This window comes from Sorex araneus, chromosome X (assembly GCF_027595985.1).
Source record: "Sorex araneus isolate mSorAra2 chromosome X, mSorAra2.pri, whole genome shotgun sequence".
Classification (NCBI taxonomy): Eukaryota; Metazoa; Chordata; class Mammalia; order Eulipotyphla; family Soricidae; genus Sorex; species Sorex araneus.
Window position 1 is genome coordinate 282764718 of NC_073313.1, and position 18726 is coordinate 282783443.

Below are 18726 nucleotides of genomic sequence, written 5' to 3' on the forward strand. Positions count from 1 at the left end.
CGTGGGCTCAATACTCTCAGTAGCTTGCCAGGCTCTCCAAGAGGGACGGATGAATCGAACTCGGGTCGGCCGCGTGAAAGGCGAACGCCCAACCACTGTGCTATCGCTCCAAAAATGGATACACAGTGGAATATTATGCAGAAACATGAAAAATTATTCATGAAGTTAGTTATGACGTTCATAGCAACTAGGATGGGATTGGAGGACTTCTTGCTGAGACAAATAAATTAGGCGCAGAAAAACAAATATAGGATAATCTCTCCTCTGTGGCAAACAGAGAAACAGCTCAAGATTAGGAATGATGTCAATGGTAATAAACTGCAGGCACTGGGTCACAGACCCGAGAGTGCCAGATGGGGGGAAACTCTTGTGGGGGAAAACCAGCTGGACTAAAAGTAACACAGATTGGAGAAGGAGGCTCTAGAGGCTAAGGTTGTGCTTAAGAAACCATGTCAGAGTCCATTCTCTTTAGCTTCTCAGGAAGCTAAACTGTGGGGGAAACCCGAGTTGGTTGTTGCCCTGGAAAGAAGTTAATCTGCTACTACCAAGAGGTCACATCTTCGACATTTCCGATTCTTTGCTGCAGCTATTCAAAGAACCTCCCAGAATCCCTCTGAGCCTTTCCCAGCAGCCCTTTCTGGGCCCCATTTTTGCATTATCCTTTTCAGAGTCCTTCCCTTGGAGTGTCCTATAAAAGGCTGGCCTTCCCGGACCTGACAGACTGTCACAGGTCCCAAAAGGAAGGGAAGTGGGAGCTGAGACAAGATGTCTGAGTCTCGGGTATCTGAGGGAGGGCGCAGAAGAATCTTTTTCCTAAGAAGACACAAAACACTCTCAGACCCAGCCATGTGCAGCCTAAGAGGCGGCAAGGGTGCAGCATCGAGAATACCAAGCCTGTTCTGTCACCAGACAGAGAGAGGGGTCAGTCAGGTCAACTCCTTCCTGGGAATCAGTCAAAGGAAAGAGGAGAGGGGAGCCTGTGCTTGCCTTCGGCCTGAGACACTTCCATCGCCACCCTGACAACCTCCTCCAGTCAGAGAAGATGCAGCATCCCTAGGCCATTCCCATTGTTGCTTGGGTGCTGCTCTCATGCCTAGTGCTCCAACCCCTGTGAAAAGTAAGTGTTCCCACACCCTGCCCCCCATCATGGAATACTCAGATCCAGGAGGGTAGTTTGGACTTTTTTTTATGACAAAAACAAGGTTCACTGTATCACTTTTTCACTGTCATCCTTTTGATGATGGAATTTCTCGAGCAGGTGCCAGTAACGTCTCTATTTGTCCAAGCCCTGAGATTTTAGCAGCCTCTCTTTACTCATTCTTCCCAGTGGTTCCACATTGGAGGCTCTTTCAGGGCAAGGGGAATGAGACCTATCATTATTGTCACTGTATTTGGCATATTGAATATGCCATGGGGAGCTTGCCAGGCTCTGCCATGCAGGCAGTATATTCTCAGTACCTTTCCAGGTTCTCTGAGAGGCAGACCTAGGCTATAAGAGGTTGTGTGGCCTTGAATGCAGCTGTGTGCTTCTGGGAGTGTTGTTTTATAATCTCTGGATCTTGACCTTTGATGGGATTACAGAGTGCAGGATGATGACGGAAGTGAGGGAGAGACTTTGACTTATCCGAAATGCTTCTCCATTAGGTCCATTTTCTTTTCACCCTTCCAATTCACTTCACTTGTTTTATGTCTCTAGATTATGAAAGTGGAAAGAATCATGACTATGCAATGACCTAATCCTATATCTGAAAGTTTGAGAATTAAATCAGGTTAGAAGATCAGAGGTTGAATCCGGTATTCAGCTCATGTGTAGATATTATAAATTCAATATGAGTATTATAAGTGTCTACCCTGAAAGTAGGGCTGGAAAGATAGCACAGCAGGCGGGGCCTTAGCTTCACACTTGGCTGCCCCAGGATAAATTCCTTCGTCTCTCTTGGAGAGCCAGGCAAGCTACCTAGAATATCCTGCCCACATGGCAGAGCCTGGCAAACTACCCGTGGCATATTCGATATGCCAAAAACAGTAACAACAAGTCTCACAATGGAGATGATACTGGTGTCCATTTGAGCAAACCGATGAACAATGGGATGACAATGCTACAGTTCTATAGTGCTACCCTGGATGTAAATATTCTCCACCAGTCTGCATATGTGAGCTATTTTTCAATCTCTCTCCTCCCTAGTTTCACTACAAGCCTTTTATATTTTCAAAGCCTAAATCACCAGAAAATAGCAATAAACATTTTCATTTAAAAATTTATGCCTGATGTGCACCTGGCCTCCTCACTGAGCATCCCAGCATTCTGTGCCCACACACTCTGCATGGCTCGACCTCTGTCCCCAGAGGCAACTCCAGAACTTGCGCTTCCTGCTTCCTCATTCAGTTGCACTGGCCCACCTCACTGAGTATCCTAGACTTCTGTACCTCGGCGCTCCGTGTGGCCCAAGAACCAAATCTCAAGCCAGCGTCAGGCAGGGACCTTCATCCAGGTGTGCCGGCCGGTCAATTGGACCATTAGAGGTGTGGAATCTGTGGAACTGGGCGTGGCCTCTGTTTCAGTGGGCGTGTTCTCCAGGGGAGGCATACACTTATGCTGCTGCAGTTATTTTCCCCTGTTTTAGTATACTTGACAGACACCTCAATCCCCATTACCTAACTTTGTGGAGATCTCCCCGGCTACCTCAAAGAGAAAAGGCAATAAGCCACTAGCCTTCTCTAATTGCACCAAAATATAAAAACCTCACAAAGAGGGAACAGCTATAGTGAACTGGAAGGTCCCACCTCCATACAAACGTGACAGCACGAAGAAACAGCGCAAATCCCCACAGCAAGGAGAGGACAAAGAAAAGAGTCTAGAAGCCTCAGCCGGGGTTTCCCACAAATATGATTCTCCGAAAAGAATTCAGGAAAGAAATTCTGAGAATGTTCATTGAATTTAAAGAATGGTGGAGCAGTCAGCAAAGAAATTGCAGGAAGAAATGAGAGCAGAAATAGGAAAACTACATTCAGAAATGTCACAAATAAAAGACTCAATTGACAAAATAAATAACACGGTGAAAGCCCTCAACAGTAGAATGGCTACAGCTGAAGAAAGAATTAGTGAGCTTGAAAATGAGCAGCAGAAGCCCACAGGCTAACAGCAAACAATTGGAAAAGACCTCAAAACAGTTCTAAGGTGAATCAGAGACCTAGGGGATGATTCGAAGAGGAACAACATAAGAATCATTGGAGTTCCAGAAGGACAGGGAGGCAACCCTAATGAGAAAGCCACAGTTAAAGAAATCATTGCTGAAAAATTCCCAGAGCTGAATAATGCAGACATCCAGATGCTAGGAGCCCAAAGGGTGCCAGCTAGAAGAGACCCTAATAAAAAGACTCCAAGACACATCATAGTCAGAATGATGGATGCCACAGATAGGGACACCATGCTACCAGCACCAAGGTCAAAATAAAGAAATCACATACAAAGGAGCACCCCTTAGGTTCACAGCCAACTTTTCAGAGGAAACCCTCCAAGCCAGAAGACAATGGTGGGATAGAGTGAAAAAAACCATGAAATGAATGCCTCACCACAAATACTCTATCCGGCTAAGCTCTCACTCACTCTCAAAGGAACCACATACAATTTCATGCATAAACAAGAGCTCAGGACCTTCATAGACTCAAAATAAAACGCAAAACAAGGACTAAAGGGGCTTCTGTAAGAAAAGAAAAACACCTACAAGCACAACAAACTCCTACAGGAAGATGGCAGAAAATTCCACGACAATAATCTCTCTCAATGTCAATGGTCTAAATGCACCCATCAAGAGACACAGAGTGGAAAAATAGATTCAGAATTTGAAAACAGCATTCTGCTGCCTAGAAGAAACATATCTGAATTGTCAGAGCAAACACAGACTCAAAGTCAAAGGATGGAAAACAATCCTACAAGCAAACTCCCTCAAAAAAGCCGCAGTGGCCATACTAGTACCGGACAGCATAGATTTCAAGTTGAAAAAGATTCGAAGGGACAGCGAAGGCCATTTCTTACTCTTGAAGGGATGCGTACAGCAGGAAGAACTCACTCTCCTAAACGTATAGGTACCTAATGAGGGTCCAAAGAAATACCTTAAACAACTGCTAACAGATTTTAGAGAGGATACTGCTAGCAACACAATAGTAGTTGGAGAATTCAATGCCTACTTATCACCTCTGGATAGATCAAAAAGATCAAAACTCAGCAAGGAAACACTGGCCTTGAAGGAAGAAATAGAAGAGAGAGGGCTAATAGACCTACACAGGGCTTTGCATCCCCATAAAAAAGAATACACATTCTTTTCCAGTGCACATGAAACATTCTCCAGAATAGATCATGCACTGGGCCACAAAGCATACCTCCATAGAGTCAGGAAGATAGAAATTGCATCCACTATCTTCTCAGACCATGAATCACTGAAGATAGAAGTTAATCATGCACAGACACAGAGGACCAAACTGTACACCTGGAAATTAAACAACTCAATGTTGAACAATGAGTGGATCAGGGAGGAAATCAAGGAAGAAATCAAAAGGTACCTGGAAACAAAAGAGAATGAAGGCACAAGCTACCAGAACCTGTGGGACACAGCTAAAGCTGTGTCAAGGGGAAAATTTATAGCTGTGTAAGCATATGTCAGGAAGGAAGAAAGGGACCACATAAATAACCTGACAACAGCTTGAGACCTTAGAAAAGGACCAACAAACGGAGCCTAAACCAGGCAGAAGGAAAGAAATAATAAAACAGAGCAGAAACCAATGACATGAAAACAAAAAAAAAAATAATCAGAAAGATCAATGAATCTAAGAGCTGGTTCTTTGAGAAAGTAAATCGTGGTCATCATCATCATCATCAGCAGCAGCAGCAGCAGCATCAGCAGCAGCAGCTTTATAATCACGTTGATCATCGAATTTATCGAGCAGTCTCAGTAAACTCTTCACTCATCCTATCCCTGAGATTTTAGAAGCCTCTCTATTCGGCCATCCAAAGGATGCTGCATTGGAGTCTCTTTCAGGGTAAGGGGAATGAGACCCAGTTTGTTAATGGCTTTGCGGCCGCGTGCTTCTTGGGAGCTTGCTTTTAAGTCTCTGGATGTTGGCCGTGATGGGATTACACACACCTGGGTTCCTCTGCCAGTACCTTTTTGCCTGAGGCTTGTCCAAACGTGTAGAGAAGGGCCTTTTTCTTGGCTGTGGCTAGGTTCCAGAGGTCTTTGGCCGCCGGGAGCTCTGCTTGGGTCGGGGAGGGAAGTTGGAGCCCATCCCCTTCGAGGGGCCCCGGGGAAGACAGCCAGGTGCACGGGCAAGAGACTTTCTTGAAAATAAATAGGATTGATAAACCACTAGCAAGACTCACAAAGAAAGAGTGTGAGAGAATTCTAATCAATCGAATCAGAAATGAAAGTGGAGACATCACAACAGATACCAAAGAAATTCAAAAGATCATCAGAGACTACTTGGAAAGTCTGTACACCACCAAACAAGAGAATCTAGAAGAAATGGAAGAATTCCTGGATTCTTATAGCCTCCCAAGGCTGAACCAAGATGATTTGGAATACCTGAATAGACCTATTACTATCAAGGAAATTGAAACTGTAATCAAAAGTCTCCCCAGAAACAAAAGTCCAGGTCCAAACCTTTTGAATTCTTCCAAGCATTTAAAGAAGACCTATTGCCAATTCTTGTCAAGCCTTTCCAGGAAACCGAGTAAACAGCAACACTCCCAAAAAGTTTCTATGAGGCACATATCACCCTAATACTGAAATCAAACTGAGATACCACCAAAAAAAAAAAAAGAAAACTACTGCCTGATATCTCTGATGAGCACCGGATACGAAGATGCTCAACAAAATATTAGCGAATAGAATCCAACAACTCATCAAAAAGATCATAAACCATGACCAAGTGGGATTGATCCCAGGGATACAAGGGTGGTTCAACATTGGGAAGTCAATCAACATAATCCACCATGTCCACAAAAGAAAAGATAAAAAATATATGATCATATCAACAGATGCAGAGAAAGCATTTGACGAGATCCGGCACCCGTTCATGATGAAAACTGTCACCAAATTGGGCATAGAAGGGAACTTCCTCAATGTAGTCAAAGCCATCTACCACAAGCCTATAGCAAGAATTATCCTCAATGGGGAGAAACTAAGGGCCTTCCCTCTAAGATCAGAGACAAGGCAAAGATGCCCACTCTCACCACTTTCGTTCAACAGCGATTAGACAAGAAAAAGACATTAAGTGCATCCAGATAGGAAAGAGAGAAACCAAGCTCTCACTATTCACAGATGATATGATATTATATTTAGAAAACCCCAAAGCCTCTACCAAGGAATTCCTGGAAACAATAGACTCATATAGTAAGTTGCAGGCTATAAAATCAATACCAAAAAGTCCATGGCTTTCCTATATGCAAATAATGAGAGAGAAGAAAGTGATATGAAAAAAAAAAACAACCCTGTTCAGAATCATGCCTCAGAAAATCAAGTACCTGGGAATCAACTTATCTAAAGAGGTGAAGGTCTGTACAGAGAAAATTATAAAAAGTTATTTCACGAAAAAGAAAGAGGACATGAGGAAATGGAAGCATATCCCCTGTTCATGGATTGTGAGAATTAATGGCAGTACTTCCCATAGCATTATACAGATTCAATGTGATCTCTATAAGGATACCCATGACGTTCTTCAAGGAAGTGGACCAAACCTCCTAAAATTCATATGGAACAACAAACCCCTGTGAATAGCTAAAGCAATTTTGGGGAAAAAGAAGATGGGAGGCATCACCTTTCCCAACCTCAAAGCGGTAATAATTAAAACTGCATGATACTGGAACAAAAGCAGAGCAGTAGACCAATGGAACAGGGTTGAATATCCTGACACACACCCTCAAATGTATGATCATCTAATCTTTGATAAGAGAGTAAGAAATTTTAAGTGGAGCAAGGAAAGCCACTTTAACAAATGGTGCTGGCAACACTGGACACCTACATGCAAAAAAAAATGGGCTCAGACTTATACCTAACACCATGCACAAAAGTCAGATCAAAATGGATTAAAGACCTCAACATTAGACCACAATGCATAAGGGACATTGAAGACAAGGTCGGCAAAACCCTCCATGACATTGAAGCTACAGGTATCTTCAAAGAGGACCTGTCACTGACCTGGCAAGTAGGAACAGATAAACAAATGAAACTACCTTAAACTGAGAACCTTCTGTATCTCAAAAAATACAGTGACCAGAATGCAAAGACAGTCTACAGAATGGGAAAGGATATTCACCAAATACCCATCGAATAAGGGGTTGATATCAAGGATTTACAAGTCACTGGTCAAACTCCAAGAAGAAGAAAACATGCAAACATATCAGAAAATGGGGCAATGAAATGAACAGAAACTTTCTCAATGAAGAAATCTGAATGGCTAAGAGACACATGAAAAAATGCTCCTCATCACTAATCAACAGGGAGATGCAGATCAAAACAACAAGAGATACCATCTCACAACACAGAGACTGGCCCACATCCAAAAGAAAAAAAGCGACCGTTGTTGGCATGGATGTGGGGAGAAAGAGACTCTCCTTCACTGCTGGTGGGAATCCCGACGGGTTCCGTCATTTTGGAAAATAATATGGATGCTTCTCAAAAAATTAGAAATTGAGCTCCCATTTCGCCCAGCAATACCACATCTGGGAATATCTCCCGAGATATACATGTTGGACCTCATCTTTGCTCTTTACGACTCTACTATTAGAACCTAGACATTTTTTTCTGAAAACTCCCAGGAAAGATCCAGCCTGAGACAAAGAGAAACTTCCTATAGGCAGCCCCCTGGTTACTGCTCAGAGAGAGGCACAGAAAGTTTGAGGCCCATATCTTTTATTTTAATTAATTTGCAGCAAAATCTTACAATGGAGACATTACTGCTGCTCACTCGAGCAAATTGATGAGCAACAGGATGACAGTGACAGTAATACAGTGATTTTTAATTTAGAAATCTCCAAATTATTCTCCTGGAGAATGGTTTCACCAACAGTACAAGAGAGCTCATTTTCCACAACATCCCTGCCAACACTACCTTTCATCTTTTTAATATATCCAATCTTACTAGCATCAGATTGTATCTCATTGTCATTTTTGTTTTCCAGGCTGCAAGAGATAGCTAAAACTTTTTCACATTACCTACCATTCACATACTCCCTTTGGGACATATTATTTTGTTTTCTCTCCTCAGTTTTTGTAATGTTTTAAAATATTTCTTTGAGTGTCAGTCTCATGTGATGTTATTCTATACTCTACAAATGAATGCAGTCCCTCTATGTCTGTCCCTCTCTTTCTGACTCATTTCACTTCACATGATACTCTCCATGTCTATCCATTTATAAGCAAAAGTCATGACCTCATTTCTCCTAACAGCTGCATAGTATTCCACTGTGTAGATGTACCAAAGTTTCTTTAACCAGTCATCCGTTTTAGGGCACTCGGGTTGTTTCCAGATTTTGGCTATTGTGAAAAGTGCTGCAATGAATATATAGGCACAGATGTCATTTCTACTGTGCTTCTATGCATCTTCAGCATTTATTTGGAGAGGTGGTATTGTGATGTCACAAGGAAGCTCAATTTCTAGTTTTTGAGGGACTGTCCATATTTCTTCCAGAAAGGCTGGAACATCGGCATTCCCACCAGCATTGAATGAGCTTTACTTTTTCCCCACATCCACAACAACACTGGTTGCATTTGTTCTTTTGAATGTTTGCAGACATAGTAGATACAAGGGCTAGGAGGATTTCCCCACAGCTGGAAGACTGCTTCATGAGAGAAGGGGAGAATGCAGATGGAATAGAGAAGGGATCACTAAGAAAATGATGGCTGGTGGAAACAGTTGGGGTGGGAGATGATGGCAAAAGTAGATAATGGAACAAACATGATGAAATCTCAGTGTCTGTGTTTCAAACTATAATGCTCCCCAGTCAAGAGAGAGTATGGGGAATATTGTCTGCCATAGAGGCAGGGGGAGGGTGGGAAACGGGGAGTATACCCGGGATATTGGTGGTGGGGAATGTGCACTGGGGGAGAGATGGGTGTTTGATCATTGTGAGATTGTAACCCAAACATGAAAGCTTGTAACTATCTCATGGTGATTCAATAGAATGTAATAAATAAATAAATAAATAAATAAATAAATAAATAAATGACAAATAAATAAATTAATTAATTAAAAAAATGCTAATTTACTGTTGAGCTTTATGAGATCTTTCTAAAGCTTTGACATAAGTATTTGATCAGATATATGTGTGCATACATTTCTTCAACTCTGTAGACTGCCTGGATATTTTTTAATTGAGTTAAAGTTTCTTCTTCCATAAAAAATTTACACTTGACTCTAGTCCCATTGTATAATTTTGGTTTTGTTTTCTTTTCTAGTTTGCTTATATTGATGTGCATTATTTGAAGACTATTCATGTTCTCTGAGGAGAATGCATACTTGCTTTTTAGAGGTGGAGAGCTCTCTGTATGTAGGTCTATTAATCTCAAGTCCTTTGGTGCCTCAGGTAGAGCTCTTATTTCTGTACACATAATCATTCTTCTTTATTGTCTAATCAGGAGAATGAGGTGTTAAGTTCTTCCGTTACTATAATGCCGTCATTCATGTCTAACTTTACTCTGTTCATATAACTTCATTCTAGTAAAACACAGTAGCACTGTCATACCAATGTCCATTGATTTTCTCCAGTAGGCACCAGTCATGTCTCTATTGAGAGACTTGTGATTACTGTTTTTGGTATATTGAATATGTCACGGTGATCTTGCCAGTCTCAAGCTGGGGAGGGAAGGTTGGCGGGGAAAGAGGGTGGTCTAGAGTGTCCAGGGCATAGATGGGAGTGTGAGCAGAGACAACATAGCCCACAGGGATTGCAGGGTGAGACTCAGCCTGCCAGGTTCAGAATCCAAGACTTAAGAAAAGCATCTTTGAAGGGGTATGCTGCTGGCCTACTTCAGTGGGGATTTACAATTGGGATTTTCCCAGGGATCTGGAAGAAGGTGCATGAAGAAAGAACTAGGTTACGCTCACACACAGTGATTCCTCAGTGAAGGTCAGAGAACACAACTCAAAAGACCAATATGGATAGAAGTATTTATTAAATATTATTTGACAAACGAGGCTTTGACTGGGAGAAGGTAGAGGGGGTGTGGTGTGCGCGGATGGGAGCGGGTGGAGATTTCCTTGCAGGCTCCACTTTAAGACTGGAAGAACATCCTCAAGGAGCTGATGGGGATCCAGCCTGTAGATTTCTGACCTGACTTAGCTCTCAAACTTGCAGACGTAGGGCAGTAGATTTCTGCAGTCAAAATTTTGCCAGTTTTCATAGCCTAACGAGACAAGGAGAGGAGAACTGAGTGGAGTGTTGAATTCTGCAAACCTGAGAGAGAGGCATCACAGGCAGGGTCAAAGACCCTCCCTCCATTTTGGGGTCATACCCCTGCTCCAAGGATATGAGGCTCAAGGAAAAGAGAGCTGAGAGAGGCTAGGAAAAGGTCAACGGTCATGAATTTGGAGTTTACCTCTTCCCAAAGGTCTGGCTTAGAAACTGGTTTGAGGGATATGGCAGGAGTGGAACAGATCTGCACATAGGATCTTGTCTCATTCTTACCTGTGTGTCTAAGAACGGCCCCACAGAACCCAGAATTAGTAGGACCACCTCTCTCCCAGGCCTCATAGTTCAGCACATCCTCATTGATCCACTCCCATCCACCTTCATTGGGTTTAGTCTGTGAAGACAGGACAGATGGACATGTGAGACTCAGTTGCCTCTGGGATGCTCGGGCAGCATCTTCACTGGAATCCCCGAGTGACACCCCTGAGCAGAGAATCTGTTTTGGCTTTTTGTGGGCTGATCTAGAGAGAAACTCTAAAACTTCTCTCTCAAGCCTTGATCCAGTGTGTAAGAGACACAGTCTGGCACACCATTCAGAGTGGCAAGGGTTGTTTAGAAGAACACGTGGGGCAAACCCGGCTATGCACCTCTAGGACTCCAAGGTCATGTAGATTCTTTAGTGGACCGTGTACCCACCCTTTAGCATCACCACTGACTGCAGCACATAACTGACCTCGGAGGTCTGCAGCACATATTGTTTGAAAAGGGGGAACGGTGTCAGCTACAGTTGAGGCCATGAAACACAAGGCAAACTGAGGATGGGCTCGGGGCTTCATTGTCCAGAAGAGCTTCTGACTGCATGAATTTCAGGGTTGCCTGGTCTAATTATGGGGCCCACTAAGGAGATCGGTTGTCTCAGGATGGCAAATGTAGCTGTCAGGTTGCCCGAGTACAGGAGATGTCACCGCACCTCTGTGGTGTCATGGAGTCCAATCCAGACATTGGAGGATGCTGTCCCACTGTTCTTGATGAGGGAGGCCACGAAGTAGCCTTCAGACTCAGTGAGCACAGACACAAGGTGTCCATTGCGCCATTTCTGGCATTCGAACTAGAAGAAGAAGGAAGAGATTGAGGAGAAGCCTTCATTCACACCGGGACTTAAGATGTGGAGGAAAATACACAGGAGCAGGTGTATTGAAAATTGTGCTCATCATTCGAACTCATATGTACCAATGAAGTAGAAGCTCCCCTGAACTTCACTGTCTAAGGCCCCGTTTCCCCCCCAGCCCCCAACCCCACCAATTTACATCCTAATTGCAAGTACAGCTACTCACATCGGCATCCATCCAGGATTTTGTTGTCTTAAAAAAGGCATAACAGTGGTTGCCATAGGCCTTGGAGCCCTTGGGGCACCTGGCTCGTGGAGACAGCTCTTCGCTCTGCAGGTCTTCCCCTGGCAGAGGGACATACAAAGGAGAGACTAGTAAAAAGGTAGAGAGGGAATTTTGTTGCAAAAGGGCCCGAGGGGAGATGCATGAGTTCAGGACTTGGAATAGTGAAACATGACAGTCCTCAGCGTGTCCAACACCTCACAATGCTTTCAAGTGTCAACAGACACATTTCTTGAGGAATCATCTCTTCCATATTTCACTTGTCTTTTATAGAATCCTAAACTGCGCTCCCAGATCTGAGCATCCCAGGAAACAGGGGCTGGATGTGGGAATGCTTACCTTTCACCTGGGCCTGGAGCACCAGGCAGGAGAGCACCAGCCAAGTAACAGTGGCCATGATAGGCAGCATCGTGTCTCACTGGAGGAGGCTGTCAGAGGCAGGGATGGAAGTTGGGTCAGGCGAAGGCTAGCACAGGAGCCACTGCTCCATCCCCCTGTTATATTTGCCCTATTCCAGATGATTGACAGGTCCCAGTATGGGGACAGAACAGATTTGATAATCTGAATATTCTACCCCAGAGGCCTCTCAGAGTTATCACTGCTCAGTCTGACAGCGCGTGTGTCCACTCTGTAGTGGGAATCTTTTCCCTGCTCCCTCTTGCATCTTGCATCAGCTCCCACTTACCTTTCTTGCAGGGATCTTTGATAGTCTGTCAGGTCATGAGGGACAGGCCTTTTAAAAGAAGTTCTGTGGGAGGGACAATGCCATGAATAATGCAAAGTTGCAACCTTGAGGGGCCTGCTGGGAAAGACTAGGCAGGGATTCCAGAGAGGTTCCTGAAATATGGCAGGGTCTTACTAGCAGTGGCTGGGAATTGCCACAGCTGTGCCTCTTTCAGATTCCAGATAAGTGTCTTCTCAGAACTACAAACGCCTATCCATTCATGTTTTCACCATGGCTGAATGGAATAGAGTTTTAGCACTATTTTCCTTGTGGTTTCTTTTGTTCTTCTCTCTTTTTCTATAATAGTTTCACAGTGTCCTGTGATATATGCTTAGAAAGTTTTGTTTTCAGACAAATTTCATTAGAAAAATTCATGTCAATCTGAGAAAAAAAAGGTTTACTTATAAGAAATTACCAGGAATTCCTTCACTCTATGTAATCTTAAGGAGATTGACATATGGAAGAATATATGAACACCAATAAAGAGAGATTTTAAGGATCTACAGTTCACTTTCTTCCAAACAACTTTCATGTCGCTTCTTTTACGATTTCATTTTAATATTCTTTTCTCCGGGCTATTTCTTCTGGTGATTATTTCCTTTCACAGTTTTGTCTTCCAACTGTGTCTGATCCGTTGGGATTGGGAACTGTGATATTCGGCGGAATTCAATGGACTTCCAGGGACAATATGGCGAAACCTGGCAGCAGGATTGCTCATCGAAAAGGGGTTCAAGAACGAGGCACCATTTAGTCCTGTCAGATCTAGGGGATACTTGAACTATCTTGCAGAGCCCCAGACATTCGAAGTAACACACAGTGGCCTTTCATAGGACAGTGTGTTAACAGGGGTGTCTGCGTGAAAAGCGCTGCCTTTTGTCAACATACTATCATACTGCCTTTCAGATTGCATGTGCAGTTGTGTGTATGTGCATGTGTGTGTGTGTGTTTGCTGTTTTGAGGGCTACACCAGTAGGTATGCATCTTATATAGTATTGTTTTGTGCACGTATTGACTGATAAAATACCATTTTACTTTTGAATACATATGGTTGTGTGATACAATTAAAAGATTATTTTCATCAAACATGACATAGTTAGAGCACCTACAACATAAACACTTTGCTGATGACACTGTACATTGTACTGTCAAGTTTACTCTCCCTGTCTTGACTTCTAGAAATTCTTCCTCTTCTACAAGCTACCACAGCAAAAAAGGGATGAGATCTGATATCACATATTGTAGGCTATGAGAAAAAGAATTGACATGTGGGGAAAATTACAGCTGGCAGTAGTCCAGAGAAGGCGTCAGTCCCATACCTGAAGGAGAAAACACCTGTGGCAATTCCCAGCCACTTTGAGGAAGACTCCTCCACATTTCAGACATTTCCTAGAACCCCTGCCTTGCCTTTCCCAGCATCTGCTCAAGGTCAGAACTTTGTGTCATTCATAGCAGCGCCTCTCCCTCATAGCATCTTTTAAAAGGCTGGTCATGCTTGATCTCACACACCATCAAACATCCCCGGCAAGTAGGTAAGTGGGAGTTGAGACAAGATGCCCACCAAGTCAGGGCTTATTCTCAGACTCCAGAGGAAGGGTGGAAAAGATTCCCGCTCCTGAGAGGACACACACGCTGTCAGACTCAGCAGTCGTATAGTGAGAGGGCTCCTGGGTAGAAAATCAAAATCTCAATACTGTTCTGTCACCATGCTGGGAGACAGTAGTTAGTGAGGTCAACTTATCCTAATATTTAAACAAAGGAAACAGGAGATGTACCAGTGGCTTCTGTGCTAGACTTCTGCCTGACCCAACTTCCATCCCTGCCTCTATAGCCTTCTCCAGTGAGACACGATGCTGCCTATCATGGCCACTGTTGCTTGGCTGGTGCTCTCCTGCCTGGTGCTCCAGGCCCAGGTGAAAGGTAAGCATTCCCACATCCAGCCCCTGTTTCCTGGGATGCTCAGATCTGGGAGCGCAGTTTAGGATTCTATAAAAGACAAGTGAAATATGGAAGAGATGATTCCTCAAGAAATGTGTTTGTTGACACTTGAAAGCATTGTGAGGTGTTGGACATGCTGAGGACTGTCATGTTTCACTATTCCAAGTCCTGAACTCATGCATCTCCCCTCGGGCCCTTTTGCAACAAAATTCCCTCTCTACCTTTTTACTAGTCTCTCCTCTGTATGTTCCTCTGCCAGGGGAAGACCTGCAGAGCGAAGAGCTGTCTCCACGAGCCAGGTGCCCCAAGGGCTCCAAGGCCTATGGCAACCACTGTTATGCCTTTTTTAAGACAACAAAATCCTGGATGGATGCCGATGTGAGTAGCTGTACTTGCAATTAGGATGTGTATTTGTGGGGTTGGGGGGTGGGGGTGGGAAACAGGGCCTTATACAGTGAAGTTCAGGGGATCCTCCCCGTCATTGGTACATATGAGTTAGAATGATGAGCACAATTTACAATACACCTGCTCCTGTGTATTTTCCTCCACATCTTAAGTCCCGGTGTGAATGAAGGCTTCTCCTCAATCTCTTCCTTCTTCTTCTAGTTCGAATGCCAGAAACGGCGCAATGGACACCTTGTGTCTGTGCTCACTGAGTCTGAAGGTTACTTCGTGGCCTCCCTCATCAAGAACAGTGGGACAGCATCCTCCAATGTCTGGATTGGACTCCATGACACCACAGAGGTGAGGTGACATCTCCTGTACTCGGGCAACCTGACAGCTACATTTGCCATCCCGAGACACCCGATCTCCTTAGTGGGCCCCATAATTAGACCAGGCAACCCTGAAATTCAGAGCAGTCAGAAGCTCTTCTGGACAATGACGCCCTGAGCCCATCTGCAGTTGTGCCTTGTGTTTCATGGCCTCAACTGTAGCTGCCATTGTTCCCCCTTTTCAAACAATGTGTGCTGCAGACCTCCGAGGTCAGTTATGTGCTGCAGTCAGTGGTGATGCTAAAGGGTGGGTACACTGTCCACTATAGAATCTACATGACTTTTGAGGTCCAGAGGTGCATAGCCGGGTTTGCCCCACGTGTTTTGCTAAACAACCCTTGCTGCTCTGAATGGTGTGCCCGACTGTGTCTACAGATTCTCTGCTGAGGGGTGTCACTCGGGGATTCCAGTGAAGATGCTGCCCGAGCATCCCAGGAGCAACTGAGACTCACGTGTCCATCTGTCCTGTCTTCACAGACTAAACCCAATGAAGGTGGATGGGAGTGGATCAATGAGGATGTGCTGAACTATGAGGCCTGGGAGAGAGGTGGTCCTACTAATTCCGGGTTCTGTGGGGCCGTTCTTAGACACACAGGTAAGAATGAGACAAGCTCCTATGAACAGATCTGTTCCACTCCTGCCATATCCCTCAAACCAGTTTCTCAGCCAGACCTTTGGGAAGAGGTAAACTCCAAATTCATGACCGTTGACCCTTTCCTAGCCTCTCGCAGCTCTCTTTTGTTGAGCCTCTTATCCATGGAGCAGGGGTATGGTCCAAATATGGAGGGAGGGACTTTGATCCTGCCTGTGATGCCTCTCTCTCAGGTTTGCAGTTTTCATCACTCACTCAGTTCTCCTCTCCTTGTCTCGTTAGGCTATGAAAACTGGCAAAATTTTGACTGCAGAAATCTACTGCCCTACGTCTGCAAGTTTGAGAGCTGAATCAGGTCAGAAATCTACAGGCTGGATCCCCATCAGCTCCTTGAGGATGTTCTTCCAGTCTTATGGTGGAGCCTGCAAGGAAATCTCTACCGGCTCTCATCCCCGCACACCACACCTTCTCTACCTTCTCCCAGTCAAAGCCTCATTTGTCAAATAATATTAATAAATACTTCTATCCATATTGGTCCTTGAGTTGTGTTCTCTGACCTTCACTGAGGAATAATTTTGTGTGAGCGTAACCTAGTTCTTCCTTCATGTACCTTCTTCCAGATCCCTGGGAAAATCCCAATTGTAAATCCCCACTGAGTTGGTCCTGCAGCATACCCTGGCAAGATGTTGGGCTAAAGTGTTTGACTCTGAAGCCTGACAGGATGTGTCTCACCCTGCAAGTTCTCTAGGTTGTGCTGTCTCTGCTCATACTGTCAGTTATTCCGAATTACTCTAAACCACCCTCCTTGCCATTCGCCCCCGGCCCAAAGTTCTACTCTTTGGCTCATCCTGATTTGCTCCTAGTCTCTTTGCTATAATCTTTCAGAACGAACTAATCTATAGGAATCAGAAACTTCTGCCTAAGCAGCCCAGAATCACACGATTAATGCATCCCCAAGGCTGTGCTAGGTGCGACTCTCACTGAGGCTTCAGCTCTGTCCATCTGAGGACTGGACTGGCTTTCAGTTCATTGACCTTCCTACAGAGTTTGGCTCCCTGGTCATTTCTTTCACCATCATGGCGCAAACTGGTTCGGCTGGGTTCCTACCCTTTTTGCACTCCCTTCTCACACCCATGGGTTTGTCAAATCTGTACGTCCTTTTTATGTAAGCATGATGTGCTGATGTTGTCCATACTGCCCTGTCACATACTTTTTAAAATCCATGGCCACATTAGAATTGTTCAGTGTGACCCATCATATGTAGTTTGATCCACCACTGGCACATGCTGCTTTGTGGTGTTAGCATCCCAAGTGCCGCTCAGCTTGTGGGTTCTGTGGGCAGCACTGAGAACTCAGGTTGTTATGTGAACCATCGGGCATCAAGGGAATTTTGAGAGGAAGGAGGAGAAAGGGATATGTAGTTTAATTCTGAAAAAGTTTCATGGGGTTCATCAGCAGATCGATCAAAACTGTGTCTTGTTGATGTTCTAAGTCATTGATAAAAATATGAAGATAATATTTTTTGTCTGTGACTTTAAACTTAAGTACACAATATCAGTCTAACCACAAAAAGTAAATACCAGACAAATTTCAATAATTGTAAGTGACCAAAACTCTGGCTAACACTTCAAGTTTCCAAGGGCACCTATATACAAGACAAAACTTATGGTCAGAGAGAATATACAGTGGTTCAGGCTTTTCCTGTGAAGAGCTCTGACATTAGTTTAATCCTTTGTGATGCATCTGGTTCCCCTAGGTATCACCAGCAATGATGCCTGAGTCCATGAATACAGAGGCAGCAGTCTTCCATGAGCACTGCTTGGTAGCCTCAACAAACACAAAATATAAGTAAAGGACATTACATGAAAGAAAGAAAACTGATCCAGTTTTGAGTTTTAATTTGTATGAATGCATCCATAAAATTAATTTTTTATAGCAAGTTCCATGTTAAAAGATATGAAAAAAGAAATTTTTGGGACAAGATATGTTTCAAGTTCTTTTTTTAAAATTGGATTCTTCTTCTTCTTCTTCTTCTTCTTCTTCTTCTTCTTCTTCTTCTTCTTCTTCTTCTTCTTCTTCTTCTTCTTCTTCTTCTTCTTCTTCTTCATCTTCTTCTTCTTCTTCTTCTTCTTCTTCTTCTTCTTCTTCTTCTTCTTCTTCTTCTTCTTCTTCTTCTTCTTCTTCTTCTTCTTCTCCTCCTCCTCCCCTCCTCCTCCTCCCCTCCTCCTCCTCCTCCTCTCCTCCTCCTCCTCTCCTCCTCCTCCTCCTTTTTCTTCTTCTTCTTTGCCTCCTCCTCCTCCTCATCCTTTGCCACCTCCTCCTCCTCCTCTTTGTAATTCTCCTTCTCCTCCTTCTCCTCCTCCTCCTCTTCTTCTCTCTCTCTCTCTCTGTTTCTCTCTCCCCTTTCATCACTCAGATCTTGTCTTGCATGATCATTATAAGTTATTATTATCATACTTGTCTATTCTGTATCTTATCTTCCCTGAGTCCCCAACATGCTTTGGGTTAGATCGAATAATTGATAAGCCATCTTGCTGCTGTTTTTCCTGGCTTTGGATATCAACACATTGAAAATTGTTTAAGTTCTCTTGTCTTATTGATCCCTTAACTTGTACGTTACGCTTGTGTAACCTCAAAAAGAGGGCAGAGCAGGGTAACTATCTCTCCCGCAACCCTCGTTTGTAGTCTCACGCCACTTCCCGCACCTTGGGGAGGCCAACTGACCATGGGCAGGTGAAGGAAGGAACGGGAGCCAGGCTGAATGGTCTCAGTTGCAGTTTATTTGAATCTCCTCTGCCTTCTCCTCTGATTCTCCTTCTGCTTCTCCCTCCCCCATGCTACTTCATTCTCCTTCTCCTCTGCTTCTGGATCTACTAGATCTGGATCCCCCAGCCCACTCTTACTGT

At 44.0% G+C, this 18726-nt stretch overlaps 2 protein-coding genes across 2 annotated transcripts; one reads left to right on the forward strand and one right to left on the reverse strand.

The window, feature by feature from the left end:
* Positions 1 to 10332: 10332 nt before the first annotated feature.
* On the reverse strand, positions 10333 to 12205 carry LOC129399892 (lithostathine-like). The gene is made up of 5 exons (XM_055121300.1): positions 12136 to 12205; positions 11740 to 11858; positions 11376 to 11513; positions 10682 to 10799; positions 10333 to 10400 (listed from the first exon to the last, which is right to left on the reverse strand). The coding sequence occupies exons 1-5, from the start codon at positions 12203 to 12205 to the stop codon at positions 10333 to 10335; spliced, it is 513 nt and encodes a 170-aa protein (XP_054977275.1).
* A 2162-nt stretch (positions 12206 to 14367) lies between these two features.
* LOC101554504 (lithostathine-like) lies at positions 14368 to 16170 on the forward strand. The gene is made up of 5 exons (XM_055121301.1): positions 14368 to 14437; positions 14715 to 14833; positions 15062 to 15199; positions 15706 to 15823; positions 16103 to 16170. The coding sequence occupies exons 1-5, from the start codon at positions 14368 to 14370 to the stop codon at positions 16168 to 16170; spliced, it is 513 nt and encodes a 170-aa protein (XP_054977276.1).
* The last annotated feature ends 2556 nt before the right edge of the window (positions 16171 to 18726 follow it).